Source organism: Hypanus sabinus, chromosome 13, assembly GCF_030144855.1.
Source record: "Hypanus sabinus isolate sHypSab1 chromosome 13, sHypSab1.hap1, whole genome shotgun sequence".
Classification (NCBI taxonomy): domain Eukaryota; kingdom Metazoa; phylum Chordata; class Chondrichthyes; order Myliobatiformes; family Dasyatidae; genus Hypanus; species Hypanus sabinus.
Genome location: NC_082718.1, coordinates 107,625,458 through 107,640,457, shown reverse-complemented (window position 1 = coordinate 107,640,457; position 15,000 = coordinate 107,625,458). Strand labels below are relative to the sequence as shown.

General features: G+C 38.8%; 2 protein-coding genes across 2 annotated transcripts in view; one reads left to right on the top strand and one right to left on the bottom strand.

The window, feature by feature from the left end:
* Positions 1–15,000, bottom strand: part of LOC132404267 (uncharacterized) — a 504,471-nt gene that overhangs the window by 385,535 nt on the left and 103,936 nt on the right. The gene's annotated exons all lie outside the window — the stretch shown is intronic.
* LOC132404262 (citron Rho-interacting kinase-like) overlaps positions 1–15,000 on the top strand; it is a 222,604-nt gene that overhangs the window by 198,752 nt on the left and 8,852 nt on the right. The window contains exons 42-46 of the mRNA XM_059988396.1: positions 88–196; positions 915–1,043; positions 1,586–1,666; positions 3,604–3,682; positions 5,891–6,067. Coding sequence (XP_059844379.1) covers positions 88–196; positions 915–1,043; positions 1,586–1,666; positions 3,604–3,682; positions 5,891–6,067 — 575 coding nt within the window. The remainder of the gene's footprint in view (positions 1–87; positions 197–914; positions 1,044–1,585; positions 1,667–3,603; positions 3,683–5,890; positions 6,068–15,000) is intronic.

Below are 15,000 nucleotides of genomic sequence, written 5' to 3'. Positions count from 1 at the left end.
AAATAGCCTATATGCTATCCACTGACGAATTAGTTTTATCTTGATTTTATATAATCTGCACATTGGGCTATTACTTTGTCTGCATAGGAAATTGAAACATCTGAGCCCTGCAGTTGTATACAGTTTACTGCATACAGTATCATCATTGGAACCAACAAGTTCTATGAGATGGAAATGAAGAACTACACACTGGAGGGTAAGAAAACTTAATGTGAAACTGTAGCATTGAAAGCTTCAAAGCAGTTTTGGTTGCTTCTTACTTGTATGATGCCAGATACTATCGTGAATAATGAAGCATTATTTTTATTTTATTATTAAATTGTCATCCTTTGTACATTATTGATGGAAAAAGTAATGTTTAAGCTTTGCATCTGCCTGGCTTCTCCGCTGCAGCAGTTGAACAGGAGAAGTTCATTAATAACTTGTGACCGCTATCAAGTTTAGACGGTGACAACAGGTAGATTATTTTCCATTATGGAGCATATTGGTCAAAGCTTACATCCACTTTCCACAGGGAATAAAAAGATGCAAAGAAAAGGGGCCCTGTCTGTGTTTCTTACCTTCATTTTCATAACTCAAGGGTACAAAGATTACTGGGAAGCTTCCATAGCTGAGAAAAAAATAATGTAGGATGACAAGAGTGGGTTAAAACAGGTGGATAAAAATTCCAGTTTGATAGGCTTTGTATATTCATTTTTCTATGTGCTTGGATAAAGTAAACACTTCAAACATTGGATAACATTTCAAAGTAAACTAGTCATTGTGTAAATTAGCAACAAGCCAAATGTTGTCTTAATAACATTGATAGGCATATCGTAAATGTTGAACTTACTGTTGACCTCATGAATTTGGTAAAATGTTCTTATTGAGAACTCTATACAGTATCTCATGTGACTCTATCTCTTGCACTACAGAGTTTCTGGATAAGAATGATATGACCTTGGCCTCTGCCATATTTGCTGCTTCATCCTACAGTTTCCCAATTGCCATCGCCCAGGTGAACAGCAGTGGACAAAAGGATGAGTATTTGCTCTGCTTCCATGGTAAGTATTGAGCCTGAAATATGGCCATTGCCTACTTATAATGATGCCTGCCTTCTGTACTTTATGACTTGGTTAGGTATTAAGTCAGGTTTATATTGATACTCCTGCAATTGTTTTTACTTTGATGTGAATAACCCAACCATCTTACAAACAAATGGGTAGTGAAGATTTTCTGGGGAATGTTAAAGCAAAACCATAGATATTGATCATTGGAGTTGTGGGGAGGGAATTCTCCATTTGTGCTTTAGTAGTTTTGCACGCCAGGCATACATTCTGCACACTGCTCACCACTGAATGTGTGGCTTGTTGAGTACACAGGGTAATTAATACTGACATAACCTTCAAGATGTCTGTTTATTGGGAAATACATCTCAATAATTAGAGCTTGTTGGTTCCACAGAAAGATGTAGAACGTAACTTCACATCCTGCTGCCTTAAGTAGTCTGACACTTCTTATATTTTACATTCTGCTTCCTGCCATTATTAAAGTCATGAAACAATTTCACAGTTATGACTTGCTATTTTTTTAAATCTACAATTAGAATTTGGAGTCATTGTTGATTCGTATGGAAGGCGCAGTCGCACCGATGATCTGAAGTGGAAACGTTTGCCCTTGGCATTTGGTAAGTATGTCTTGTGGCATCTTTCTAGATTTGTATATTCAAATTTGTTAGCACAGAGTTCTATAAATTAGTATCATTTAAAAATTTAGCTTAACTTTATGAGAAATGATTTAGACTTGGAAATTGGAAGCATGCTTCTAAAATTTTGAATTGGGAGATTTGTGGATTACAAGGAAGGTTATGATATAATTCAAGTTAATGAACGATGAATGGGTATATATTGAACCTGAGACTAAACCACACTTGGATATTTCAGTTCCATGTGTTATGTAAAGGATTCAGAACCACTAGAATGAGTTCACAAGTGATTTGTAATATAACCAAATGCTGGAGCTAAAGGATCTCAGGAAAGACTGGACAAGATGAAACTGTAGTTTGTTTTAGAAAAGGATGTTTTTAATGGCATCATGTCTTACAGTACTGCATTATCTATGGAATCAAATTTAGCCTGCAACATTCTGACACAGGCAGGAAAAGAATGAACTGGCTGATCAAGGCAAGCTACTTTTAAGGCAGAAAAGCCTGCAATTCCACAAAGAAGCTAGAAGCAGTAGGCTTGGCATTCAGCAGCAAAAACCACTGTGAGGAATGGGGAGAGAGATCATAGATGGAAGAGGAGGCACTGTCGCCCGGATGTGGATGGCAAGAGAGAGGATGTTTAGTTTGTTTGAGGAATACCCTGTTCCTCCTAGTCCATAGAATATTTACTTGCTAATTCTGGGAGACCTGCCTTCCTTTAGCTGCCCTATCATGAGAATCCAGGCCCACACCAATTAGAGGGATAATAACAATAGAGACCTCTACCTCATTAATATAATAGATTATTATCCCATCTCTCTAGAATTTACCATTACTTGGTTGTCTTCACATATGCTACAATGACCTGGGCATTTTTAGATCAAACCCTCTCCACCCATTGTTTTCTTCTATGTAAATAGGTACTGAGTTTATGAAATAAAATCATTGTTATATAATGATATCTAACTCTTAGTTTTCAAAGATCAAAGTAAATTTATTATTAAAGTACATGCATGTCACCTAAGATTTGGTTTCTTGCAGATATACACAGTTAATACTAAGAAACACAATAGAATCATTGAATCGAATTGACTTTATTACTTACATTCCTCATATACATGAGGAGTAAAAATCTTTACTTAACGTCTCCATCTAAATGAGCATTGTGCAATTTATAGTAATTTATAATAAATAGTATGTACAACAGGACAATCAATATAACATTGAAATATAGTTGTATCAGCATGAATTACTCAGTCTGATGGCCTGGTGGAAGAAGCTCTCCCGAAGTCTGTTGGTCCTGGCTTTTAAGCTGTGGTACTGTTTCCCAGATGGTAGCATCTGGAACAGCTTGTGGTTGGGGTGACTCGGTTCCCCAATGATCCTTCGGGCCCATTTTACACACCTGTCTTTGTAAATGTCCTGAATCATGGGAAGTTCACATCTACAGATGCGCTGAGCTGTCGGCACCACTCTGCAGAATGAAAAACTGCACATGGCAAAGACAACCAACCAACGTGCAAAAGACAACAAATTGTGCAAACAAAAAAAAAGTATTAAATAAATAAATAAAATTAAGAACCTGAGTAATGGAGCCATAGAAAAGTACAGCTCAGAAACAGGCCCTTGGCACCATCTAATCCTTGGAAGTGCTTGTGGAATTAGTTCAGTATTTATCAAGATTAATGATGACTTGCATACATTTTTGTGTTAATGCCCCACAGTTTGCATTGAATGTCTATTGGCTGTGAATTTAGATGTAGATTGATAGTTGACAGAAATTAGTTATATAATATTTTCAGTCCAAAATTTCATACCACAGTACATATGATGGCTGTATGGTAACTTCATCATAATTCGACATGCCTTCTGCAATTTTCAACTTGTTATTCCTGATGATTTATTTGTGATCTTTTCAGCTTATAGAGAACCTTACCTATTTGTAACTCATTTCAACTCTCTGGAGGTTATTGAAATCCAAAGCCGTAACACAGCCAGGTAAGTCTTAGATCCAGTAGTCTCTCATGTGCGGAATGATAATGACAGATAATGTTGATTGAAAAATTGGGAAAATTATGAAGGAGAAATATGAAACAGAGAGACTTAAGAAAGTAATTTGAATGGAAGAATTAGACTGAGCACTTCAGCCAGTGAAGTATTTAAAGTCAGGAATGAGTAGTGGGCCAGATTTGGGTGAACACAGAAATCTCAGTGATGTGGGCTGGAGGAAACCGAAAAACATCAGATTTGAGGCTCTGTGGGAACATTAAAACAAAGATGAGTATTTCAAAATCATCGATTAACTAAGCACCAGGACAGTAAAGCAAACCTAAGCATAATGGATGAACAGGGCATGATATCAGCTATTCTAAGTAACTTGGTAAATTTGTTTATTATTGTGTCATGTACAGGGGTATAATGGAAAATTTTGTTTTAGTGTACCATCTGTACATTCCATTAACACCCACAAAATGCTGGAGGAACTCAGCAGGTCAGGCAGCATCTGTGGAAATGAATAAATAACATCATTCTGGCTTGATGGTTTTGTTTATCATCATTTCATTACACAGTGTATTGAGGTAGTACAAGGGAAAACAATAACAGAAGGCAGAATAAAATGTTATGTTACAGAGAAAGTGCAATGCAGGCAGAGAATAAGGTGCAAGGCTAAAACAATAGATTGTGAGGTCAGGATTCCATCTTATTATACTGGGGAAGCATTCAATAGTTTTATAACAGTGGGGTTGAATTTGTTCTGGAGCCTAGAGGTACATGCTTTCGGGCATTTGTATCTTCTGTCCGGGGGAGAAGAGAGAATGTCCTTGGAGGGTGTGGTCTTTATACAGCTAGTGAAAGGTACAGACTGAGCACATGAAAGATAGGCTGTGTCCATGGCCCTGCATTTCTAGTTGACGTACAAAGGGGTGATGCATCCAGACAGGATGCTTTCTGTGGTGTATCAATAAAAATATGAGGGTTAAAGCAGGCATATCAATTGTCCTTCCTCCCGAGGAAGAAGAGAAGAAAGGTTTTTGACAATCTCAAATTTACAGAGGGTAAGATGAAGGAGACCAGTCAAGAGCATATTGGAATACTCGAGCTTGAGATAATTAAGAAAATTAATGCCTAGTTTTTTTACACTCTGAAGAATGGTTAAAACGTGTAGATGTGTTGACTTAACAGCCATATTGGTGCAGTTTCAGTTGTAACCAAGGTCCTGGGCTATATATGTGCCAGTCAGTCTTATCCAGGATATCAAGTGCAGTGGAGGTCGCAGTAGCTTAGGAGAGCAGCATTTGGTGAGGGAGGAGGGGAGGAGCAACAATACAGTTGCTGTTTATTGGCTCGGGTTGTAAGGGTAACATCAGCATTTCTGTGAGGCAGAGGCAGACTGCATTGGTGCAATTAAGGATTACTCCAGTGTTATTGTGAGTGTGAGGAGGGGAAAACACTGGCATTGTATTTGATTGGGGAATAGTGGGGGATTACAGCAGCAGCAGTCCTATGCAGGGAGCATGAAGGATCATGTCAGCTTTGTCGTGAGGATGGGAGAAGTATTGCCTTGTTCTTGCTGTGGTGGGAAATGAGAGATTGAATTAATCTTGTGTTAGGATAGATTTAATGGCAATAGCACCAATTAAGTAGTCCTACCATTGTTCAGAGTGTAGAAAAGGGTTGGATGACTATTGTTATGGGGTGAAGTAGGGTTCATTCTGCATTGTTTTGAGGTTTGGGATGAGTGCTCACACTTCACATCTTGTGGCAGGGACTTGAGGGATTCTACAGCACTTCAATGATGGGGATTGTGAAAATCACACTGTCAGGGTGAGGGAGAAATGGTATTGGCACTGTTGTGAGGGACTGAACGATGATCAACAGAGGACCAGGAGTTGATTGGACATGGTTGATAGAGACAAATCAAATGAACTTGGTGCACTCAGAAGTGATCTGCTAAACAATTCATTTGTAAAAACAAGAACAAATTCTTTGCCACTGTCTTCACAATCTTGAAGAAATAAGAAAAATAACATGGGGTTGGGGAACAAAGTCTTAAATACAAATCCTTATGCTGAGCTTTGCATGACTAGGTTGATTATTTATTGCAATAGCAAACCAAACTGTGGCTGGAACTTTTAATTATTTAACAGTGTATTTACACGAAACAAAGTTCAACAAATTGACATTATCCTAATTCTGTATTTGTAGTGTATTGAGTCATGCTCACTTGGACATCCCAAATCCCAGATATCTCGGTCCTGCTATGTCATCTGGAGCCATTTACTTGGCCTCATCCTATCAGAACAAACAGCGAATCATCTGCTGCAAAGGCAACTTGGTGAAGGAGGCAAGCAATGATGTACAAAGTGCAATCACCAGCCGCAGGTAGAGGAACTGTAAGACTATATGCTTAGAAATTGGAGTCTCCTCTTTTGAGTTGTGAAACCTATGTTGCATTTCATATGTTGCCCTTTTGAATCTCTTGCAATAAATGACCATTAGTCCAAAAGACCATTAGTCACAGCAAAAACCTTTTGCACAACAGTTCAAGCACTCATGCTGGATATGTGTTATTCCCATTGGGAGCTATGTATGGAGCTCAGAACTGATAACATTGCTGCGCTGACCACTGGGTTGGGGATCAGACTTTAAAGAACTTAAAGTTATACATAGAAGCCACAGTCTCGCTGGCGATGAGGCTGGTGTGATGGGAAGGGAAAAATATATGTAATGTGAAAGTAGTCATCTCCACTGTGTGTATACGTGTGTGTGTGTGTGTGTGTCCACCCAATAATGTCCAACATATTGATCAGCTCACCTAGTCACCGAGAAATCCCAGCTGATCAAATTACAAATATTTTTTTTTAAGTATTTTAAAAAAACAGTGGCTTTCAACATAAATTTATCTTTGGTTTCTTTCTCCATACTGATTTTAATCTGATATCGCTGTTCCTGGCCCATTACCTATTCTGGCATAGTTCCATCGATGCTTGAGAAACACCCACCACCTATTTCAGCCAGGTACATTAGAGCTTCAGCATTCAGTGTTGATATAATCTTTTTCAAATAATCCACCAGCCAGACCCAGTTGCATATCCCTGACTATATGTTTTCTTTCTCACTTGTCTCATTTTTACCTTTCACGATAATCTTTTCTATTATTTAATATCTTGCTTCTTGCACCCATCACAGAGCATCTCTTTTGTTATTTCCTCACTAACAACTTATTGATCCATGTATTGTAAAAAGTAACATGTCTCATGTGTAAGAAACATTTTAAAGTGCATGTGTTGACCATTCGCAAGAACATAAGAAATAGGAGCAGGAGTAGGCCATTTGACCTGTTGAGACTGCTCTGCCATTCAATAAGATCATGGCTGATCTGGTCATGGACTCATCTCTACTTACCTGCCTTATTCCCATAACCATTAATTCTCCTACTATACAAAAATCTATCCAACTTTGTCTTAAATATATTTACTGACGTAGCCTGGTACAGTTTTATAGTACTGCAGTATTGATAGTGTTCTAAGCAACACACACATAGTGCTGGAGGAACTCAGCAGGCCAGGCAGCATCTATGAATTTTGTGCGTGTTACTTGGATCTCCAGTATCTGCAGATTCTCTCTTGTTTGTAATTTGATAGTATTTCATTGAAGTATACAATTTGCTACTCAGTTACTCAGACAGATGGCAGTTTGTCTTTTTTATTCTTTTTTGACTGTTTCCATGACAGGCTATTTGGGACAGCTGCTTAATTGGGCCAAATGTACTGGTCCTGATGTGTCCCAAATAACTGGAATCTGCTGTATTTCTGTCATTGGTGTTTCTGATGCAATGTAACCTTTGTTCCTTGTACATCTGTCCAAGTTTATACTGACACTGTAAATAATTTATTGAAAATAGTAATTCTTGGACAATTTATAGAGTTGTTATGCTTGGAGTCATAGAAACATGCAGCACAAAAAAAGGGCCCTTCAGCTCTCCACGTTCACATCACCAATCCAGTACTCATTTTCCAGCATTTGGCCTATAACCTTGGTGATTCAAGTGCTCGATACTTTATAAATATCATGAGAATCTCTACCTCTGCTATCTCCTAAGGAAGTACTTTCCAGATTCCAACCACACTATGAGTGGGAAAGAAAATCTCAGATCCCCTCTAAATATCCTTCTCCTTACTTTAAACATTTGTCTTCTGCTTTTAGACACTTTGCTGTGAGAATAAGTTGCTTACCCCTCATAATTTTGTACCTCAATGAGATCTCACCTCAGCTTCCTCATCTTGAAGGAAAATATACCCAGCCTATCCAGTCTGAAACATAATATTTGGTTGAATCTCCTCTGCACCCTCTCATTGCAATCACACCATTCTGGAATGCACATAACACCTCAGTTATGAAAGGTGTCTGTGGACTCCTCAGTTAGAGTTAGTAGGGGTCCATGACATAAAAATGGTGGGAACCCTTAAGCTATGATCTAAATGATGTTTTAGAAAGTTATATGCTCACTACCCTGTTCTTATATTCTATATGCCAGCTAATGAAGATTGTTATCCCACGTACCTTCTTAACCACCTTACCAACCTGTGCTGTCAGTTTCAAGGATTGACTTCACATAAATGTTCTTTTGTTTGTCAATACTCTCTGATATTACCATTCATTGTGTATGTCCTAACCTTAACTGCCTTACCAATGTTCATCACCTCGAGCTTGTCAGGATCAAATTGTGACTATCCTCTGCCGATTTTACCAGCTCGGCAGCGTTGTTCTATGGTCTAAAGGTACTCTTCTCACTGTCAATGACATAGGCAGAATTATGACTACTCTAACAATTGTCAATCTAAGTTGTTAACATTTGTAACAAACAATAAGGTTCCAACAGTGATCTTTCGTTACACTGCTGATTGCATTCTATATCTCTGTACCTTCATGAAAAATTCTGTTAAATTGGTCATACAGGATCTAACCATATACCCTAAGCAAAACCATGATGATCATGTTTGACCAATTCCTGGCCTTCCAAGTGTAGATCTATCCTGCCCTTTCAAAAATTTTCCAATAGTACCCCAATCACAGATGTCTTTGACATGTAATCATCTGGCTTACCTCTGCTGTCCTTCTTGAATAAAGGGACATGTTTGCTGTTCTCCAGTCTTCTAGCAGCTTACCTGCGCCAGCAAAGATTTAAAAAATTCTGTCAGGGCCCCAATATTTTTCCTCCTTGCCTCCCAGTTTGGATACATTTCAGACTCTGGGGATTTATCCACATTTAAGCCTGTTAAGATATTTAATACCTCCTCCCTTTTAATGGTATCTTGTTCCAGAATTTCCAATTTCATATTCCTGAATTCTCCAAATACTATGCCCTCATTCGTGAATACAGATAAGAATCCAGTAAGACCTCATCAAAAACCTCTGACTTCACAAATGGCCTACTTCTTTTCCTTGTTATCCTTATGCCTTTAATGTACTGAAAACATCCTTTGTGGTGTTCCTTAAGCTTGTCTGCCAGTCATAATTTGTGTTCCTCCTTTTCCTCCCAGTTTGTCTTTTAAGTACCTCCCTACAATTCATATACTGCTGTTAGGCCACCCCTTTTTCAGTTCTCTAAACCTGTCATATATTGTTTTTCTTTTATCCATACCTCATGTCATTACTGGTTCCTCGTACTTGTTGCCCTTGCTCTTTCTTTTACAGGGACATATTTCTCTTCAGTTGTCACCATTTCACTTCTGAACAGCTTTTTCTGTATTATGATATTGAAATCAGCCTTCCCCCAGTGAAGCACCTTATTTTCTGATCCATTTTCATAACTATCTTAGAAATATACAGCATCAAAACTATCCCTTTCAGCTCATCTTATCCATGTGACCATGATGATGTCTACATTAATCTCATTTGCTGACATTAAACCCATAGCCCTTTGTGCTTTTCAAGTACTTGTCCAAATACCTCTGAAACATGATTGTATCTGTCTCTACCATATCCTCTGGCTACTCATTCCAGAAAACCACCAACTTCTGTGTCTTGAAACTTAGAGTCATTGTTGCTGTCACCCAAAATGCTATCTCACTGATACCCTCCCTCTGTATTTTAAAATTCTATGCTTTCTATGCCTTTCATACCATAGCAATTCCAGTTATTGTTGGGAAAGTTGAAATCTCTCTTGCCATAAAAAGATTATTCTTGCACATTTTTTGTTTATTTCTTTACATACCTACTCTTTTGCCTTCTGTTTACCGTTAGGAGGCCTATAGAATGCTTCTGGCAAATGAATCGTCCTAATTTTTTTTAAAGTTCTATCTATTTGGCTGGATTTAGACTCCAAAAGAAATAAAGCCGACAAATTTGCCTTTCGACTCATTGTCTAAACCACCTGTTAAGCACCCATGTTGCACTAATCCAACATAAACCCATTACTTTATTATTCTCCCCATATTCTCCTTAACTCTTCAATGCCCTCCTCCCCCACCTGCCAGATTCTACCATTCACCTCCATGCCAGGGATCAAATACCAACCCACTCATCTTTGCGATATAGGAAGAGACTGGAGCATCTAAAGGAAACCCACAAGCTCACAAGGGGAACATGCAAACTCCACACAAACAGCACCAAAGTTCAGCTTGAATCCAGATCTCTTGTGCTTTTAAGGCAGTGGCAGTGGCTCCATTAGCCGCACTTCTGTATAAAGGAGTCTTCTAGGATGCCTTCCCACATTCCTGTAGTAATGAATCCTTAATTAAAAATACTTTCCATCTCTTCTTTTGCATCCTTTCCACTACACCAATAGATCTGAAACCTGAGTTGTCAGTCCTGTCTTATTTCCAACCATTTCACCTGATAGAAGCAATGTTGGTTACAGTATTATAACCTCCACTCTGTTTATTTACCTTATTAGTTACATTTCTATCACTAAATTAGATGCAATTTAAATTGCAATTCTTCCGTTACAGTTTAGACACAATCTGTACAGAGCTCATCTTTCCTAATTATCTAGTAAACTAAAACCCCTCTTTGCCGGGCGTCTCTAGAAATCTGGCTGGTTAGCCCCTCGCTAGCAAGCCAACGGAAATCCACCTTTCTCAAACTCCGTATGTGTAGAGTCGATGTAATTTGGGTCCCACCAGACCAGGAGAGCCAGGATGATTCGATCACCCACACATAATCAGAGTGAATACTGTGTAAATGCTGCCCACTTGCAATTACCCATCAGCAAGAAATAACAGATCATACACTGCATACAATTATATAGAAAATATATTTACAAATTTCAGCTTGATCGAACAGTTAGTAGGAAAATGGAAAGAAAAGAAAGAAAAATGGCCCATCATAGTTATAGTAACTCAGTCCAAATGTGCACAAAAGTTGGAGCTCATCTTCAAGTTGTTTTTAACTAATGTGCTGGACCCACAGTCTGTGTGAAAGCACACATCACCTTCCGAATGTTGCTCGAAACCCATCCCAAACAAATGTGCACTCCACGGGAGTATTGGTCCTTCCTCCTTGAAGCCATTCATCTGCATAAAGCACCTGTGCAACAGGGATGGCATCCTCAGTCACCTTCCTTCCTGTCTTCTCCCAACTTTTGCCAAAAAGACTTTGACTCACACCAAAATTGCTCCACCCAGCATTCTCTAGAACCTTCTCCCAATTCCACCATCCTGATTGGCTGACACACCATTCCTAAGTTGAAAAACATAGCCCCTTATCTTTAGCTCAAACTCAAACATGCTAAAAGCAGAACAGACTACTCTTACGGAACTGCTAAAATGAAATACCTACAGCCTAGTATAAAAATCTTAACTAGGGAGTTAAAAAACTAAGCAATCGTCCATGGTTTATGTCTTTAATTCATTGTTGTTCTTACTAACTAATCTCATATTTACTGTGCATATCCAGTGCTAATGTACAATCTGTCTTCATAATGTATTAACAGAATATTTGAAAACTCATATTTTGCTCTGCACTATTCCCAAAGCATAAATGCCTTGTTATAATATCCAGTGCACAATTAATATAATTTAGCCAAGGTGCAACACTTTTTAAAATTGAATACTTTCTTATCCAGTTTATTTGCCATATTCTCTTTATGGTGAGAAATCTGTTGTGACTCTCGACATCACTTCCCAAGGAATTTAACAAGTTGTTATAAAAAGTGCATTCCTGACATAGCATACTAATAATTCATAATATGTCTTCCAATGAACTAATGTACAAAAACCTAAATCATGCAATGAAACTTCAGTTTCATGCTCTGTCCTAATGCCAAATCATAGAAGAAAAAATTATCAAGTTTAGAGTTGGGTTTGTTTTTATTGGTCCTTTACTGTGCATGGATAGCAAATATTCAGGCAACAACATGTTTAATACTCTATTCAGCATTTATTCAGTATGCTACTAATATCTCTGATTCTCCTCAGAAAACTTATGACTGCCTCGCAACTTCACTCCTACCTCTAACCTGAACTACTCTGCTCCAGTCCAATTCCAGTCTGACACAGGTGCCCTGCCCTCAGTACTCCACACTAAACCTACTTTCCCACCCGAATGTGACTGATTAAAACTGATACTGCCAGGTTCAGCACAGCATTTCACAAAGAAACTATTCAAACCATTCCATGACGTTGCACTTGATAATTTAGATCTATTTCATGAATACCCCTGTAATATTTCATTCAGCACCTTCCACAGTCTGACCAGACGAGCTCAGTGCCTTTTATGCTCACTTTGAAAGGGAGAATAAAACCACAGCTATGAGGATCCCTGTGGCATCCGATGACCCTGTGATCTCTGTCTTGGAGGTTGATGTCCGGCTGTCATTCTAGAGGGTGAACTCTTGCAAGCCAGCAGGGCCCGATGGAGTACCTGGTAAGGCTCTGAAAAGCAGTGCCAACCAACTGGTGGGAGTATTCAAAGGCATTTTCAATTTCTCACTGCTACAGTTTGAAGTTGCCACCTGCTTCAAAAGGGCAACAATTATACCAGTGCCCAAGAAGAGCAGGGTGAGCTGCCTCAACAACTAGTCCAGTAGCGCTCCCATCGATAGTAAGAGGATGTTCATGGCTAGAATCAACACCTGCCTCAGAAAAGACCTGGACCCACTGTAGTTTGCCTATCACCACAACAGGTCTACAGCAGACATGATCTCAATGACTCTGCACACAGCCTTGGATCACCTGCACAATGCAAAAACCTAGGTCACGATGCTGCTTATTGAATCTAGCTCAGCATTTAACACCATCACTCCTACAGTATTGATCGAAAAGCTACAGAACCTAGGCCTCTACATTCCTCTGCAACTGGATCCTGGACTTCCTAACTGGAAGACCAGAATCTGTACGGATTGGAAATAACACCTCTGCCTCGCTGACAATTAACACTGGGGTTCCACAAGGATGTGTGCTTAACCCACTGCTCTACTCTCTCTACACCCATGACTGTATGGCTAGGTGCACCTCAAATGCCACTTATAAATTTGCTGATGATACAATCATTGTTGGCAGAATTTCAGATGGTGACAAAAGGGCATACAATAGTGATATATACCAGTTAATTGAGTAGTGTCACAGCAACAACCTTACACTCAACATCAGCAAATCCAAAGAGCTGATTGTGGACTTCAGGAAGGGTAAGATGAGGGAACACAAACCGATCCTCATAGAGGGATCAGAAGTGGAGAGAATGAGCAATTTTAAGTTCCTGGTGTCAGTATCTCTGAAGACCTAACCTGGATGAAACATTTTGATGCAGCTATAAAGACAAGACAGTGGCTATATTTCATTAGAAGTTTGAGGAACTTTGGTTTGTCAACTAAAATACTTGAAAACTTCTACAAATGAATTGTGGAGAGCATTCTGACTGGCTGCATCACTGACTCACTGTCTGGTATGGTGAGTGGGGGTAGCTACTGCACAAGATGGAAATAAGTTGCAGAAACTTGTAAAATTACTCAGCTCCATCATGGATACCAGCCACTGTAGTATCCAAGACATCTGAAGGAGCAGGGCCTTAGGAAGTTGCCGTCCATCATTAAGGATACCCAGCACCCAGTACATGTCCTCTTCACACTGTTACCATCGGGACAGAAGCCTGAAGGCACACACTCAGCAGTTCAGGAACAGCTTCTTCCCCTCTGCCATCTGATTTCTAAATGGACATTGAACCCATGAACTCTCTCTCACTACTTCTTTATTTCTGTTATTTTGCACTACTTGTTTTAACTTAATGTAATAGACATATACATACTTAATGTAACTCAGTTTTATTTATTTATCATGTATTTCATTGTACTACTGCCATAAAGTTAACAAATTTATGACATGTGCAGATGATATTAAATCTGATTCTGATTTTGATCTATAGCTTTCAGCAGAACACTATCAGACTTGGAGCACAAAGTTGCTTTACTGTTTTCTAAAGATATTAGTATCAGTCAATGTAACAATGCTTATAAAAGTTGCATGTAGATCTAGATTGTCATTTTCAATGTCATGGAGCAGTTTTAATAGTATGCTTATGTAATGCTGTGCAGAAACTAGCAATATCAGTTCTAATCACAACATTATGAATCTATTACTATGAATCTTGTAGTTGCTGGCATTTAGTCTTTTTTAGTATAATCTCATTGGTCTTGTTATATTGCTGTCTGACTCTATGTAGGCATACTGGAGATGCATTAGGGTTAGAGTACCACATGTCCTGCTATGTGATGCAGTCTGACTTCAGTACACCTGACCAGGTGTTTATTACCTGACATCACCACAGTCTGAGCAAAACCAGCAGAAAACAAATTGCTGTGGACTGGCACAGCAGATTTCTCCCTACTAACAGCAGAAAATATCTTCTTTAGTTGTTTCAGAATAATGGTGAGCCAACATTCATTTCTCCAACTGCCTTCGAACTGAATGACTTACTAGGCTGTTTCAGAATCAACCATGTTGGTGGAGCTGCAGGCTCAAGCAGGCTTGACTAGGTCAGGATAGAAGATTTATGAGTGAACCAGGTGGAGTTTTGTAACAAAACAGTAGTTTGTAATCATTCTCATCATTTACTAGTTTTTTTTTTGTAGCTGGTTGAAGTCTAATAACTGAATTTAAATTCCATTGCTATCATGTTGAAGTTTATCAGTATTCCTCAGTCAAATTCTTATTCAGGCCTTTGAACTCACCAACTTACTCATTCAAAGAGGAACTAAACATGAAAATAAGATTGTTTGGCATAGGAGCAGAATGAAGTCATTTATCCCATTGAGTATGCTCTAGCATTCAATCATAGCTGATCTATTTTCCCTCTCACCCCCATTTGAATCAATAGGC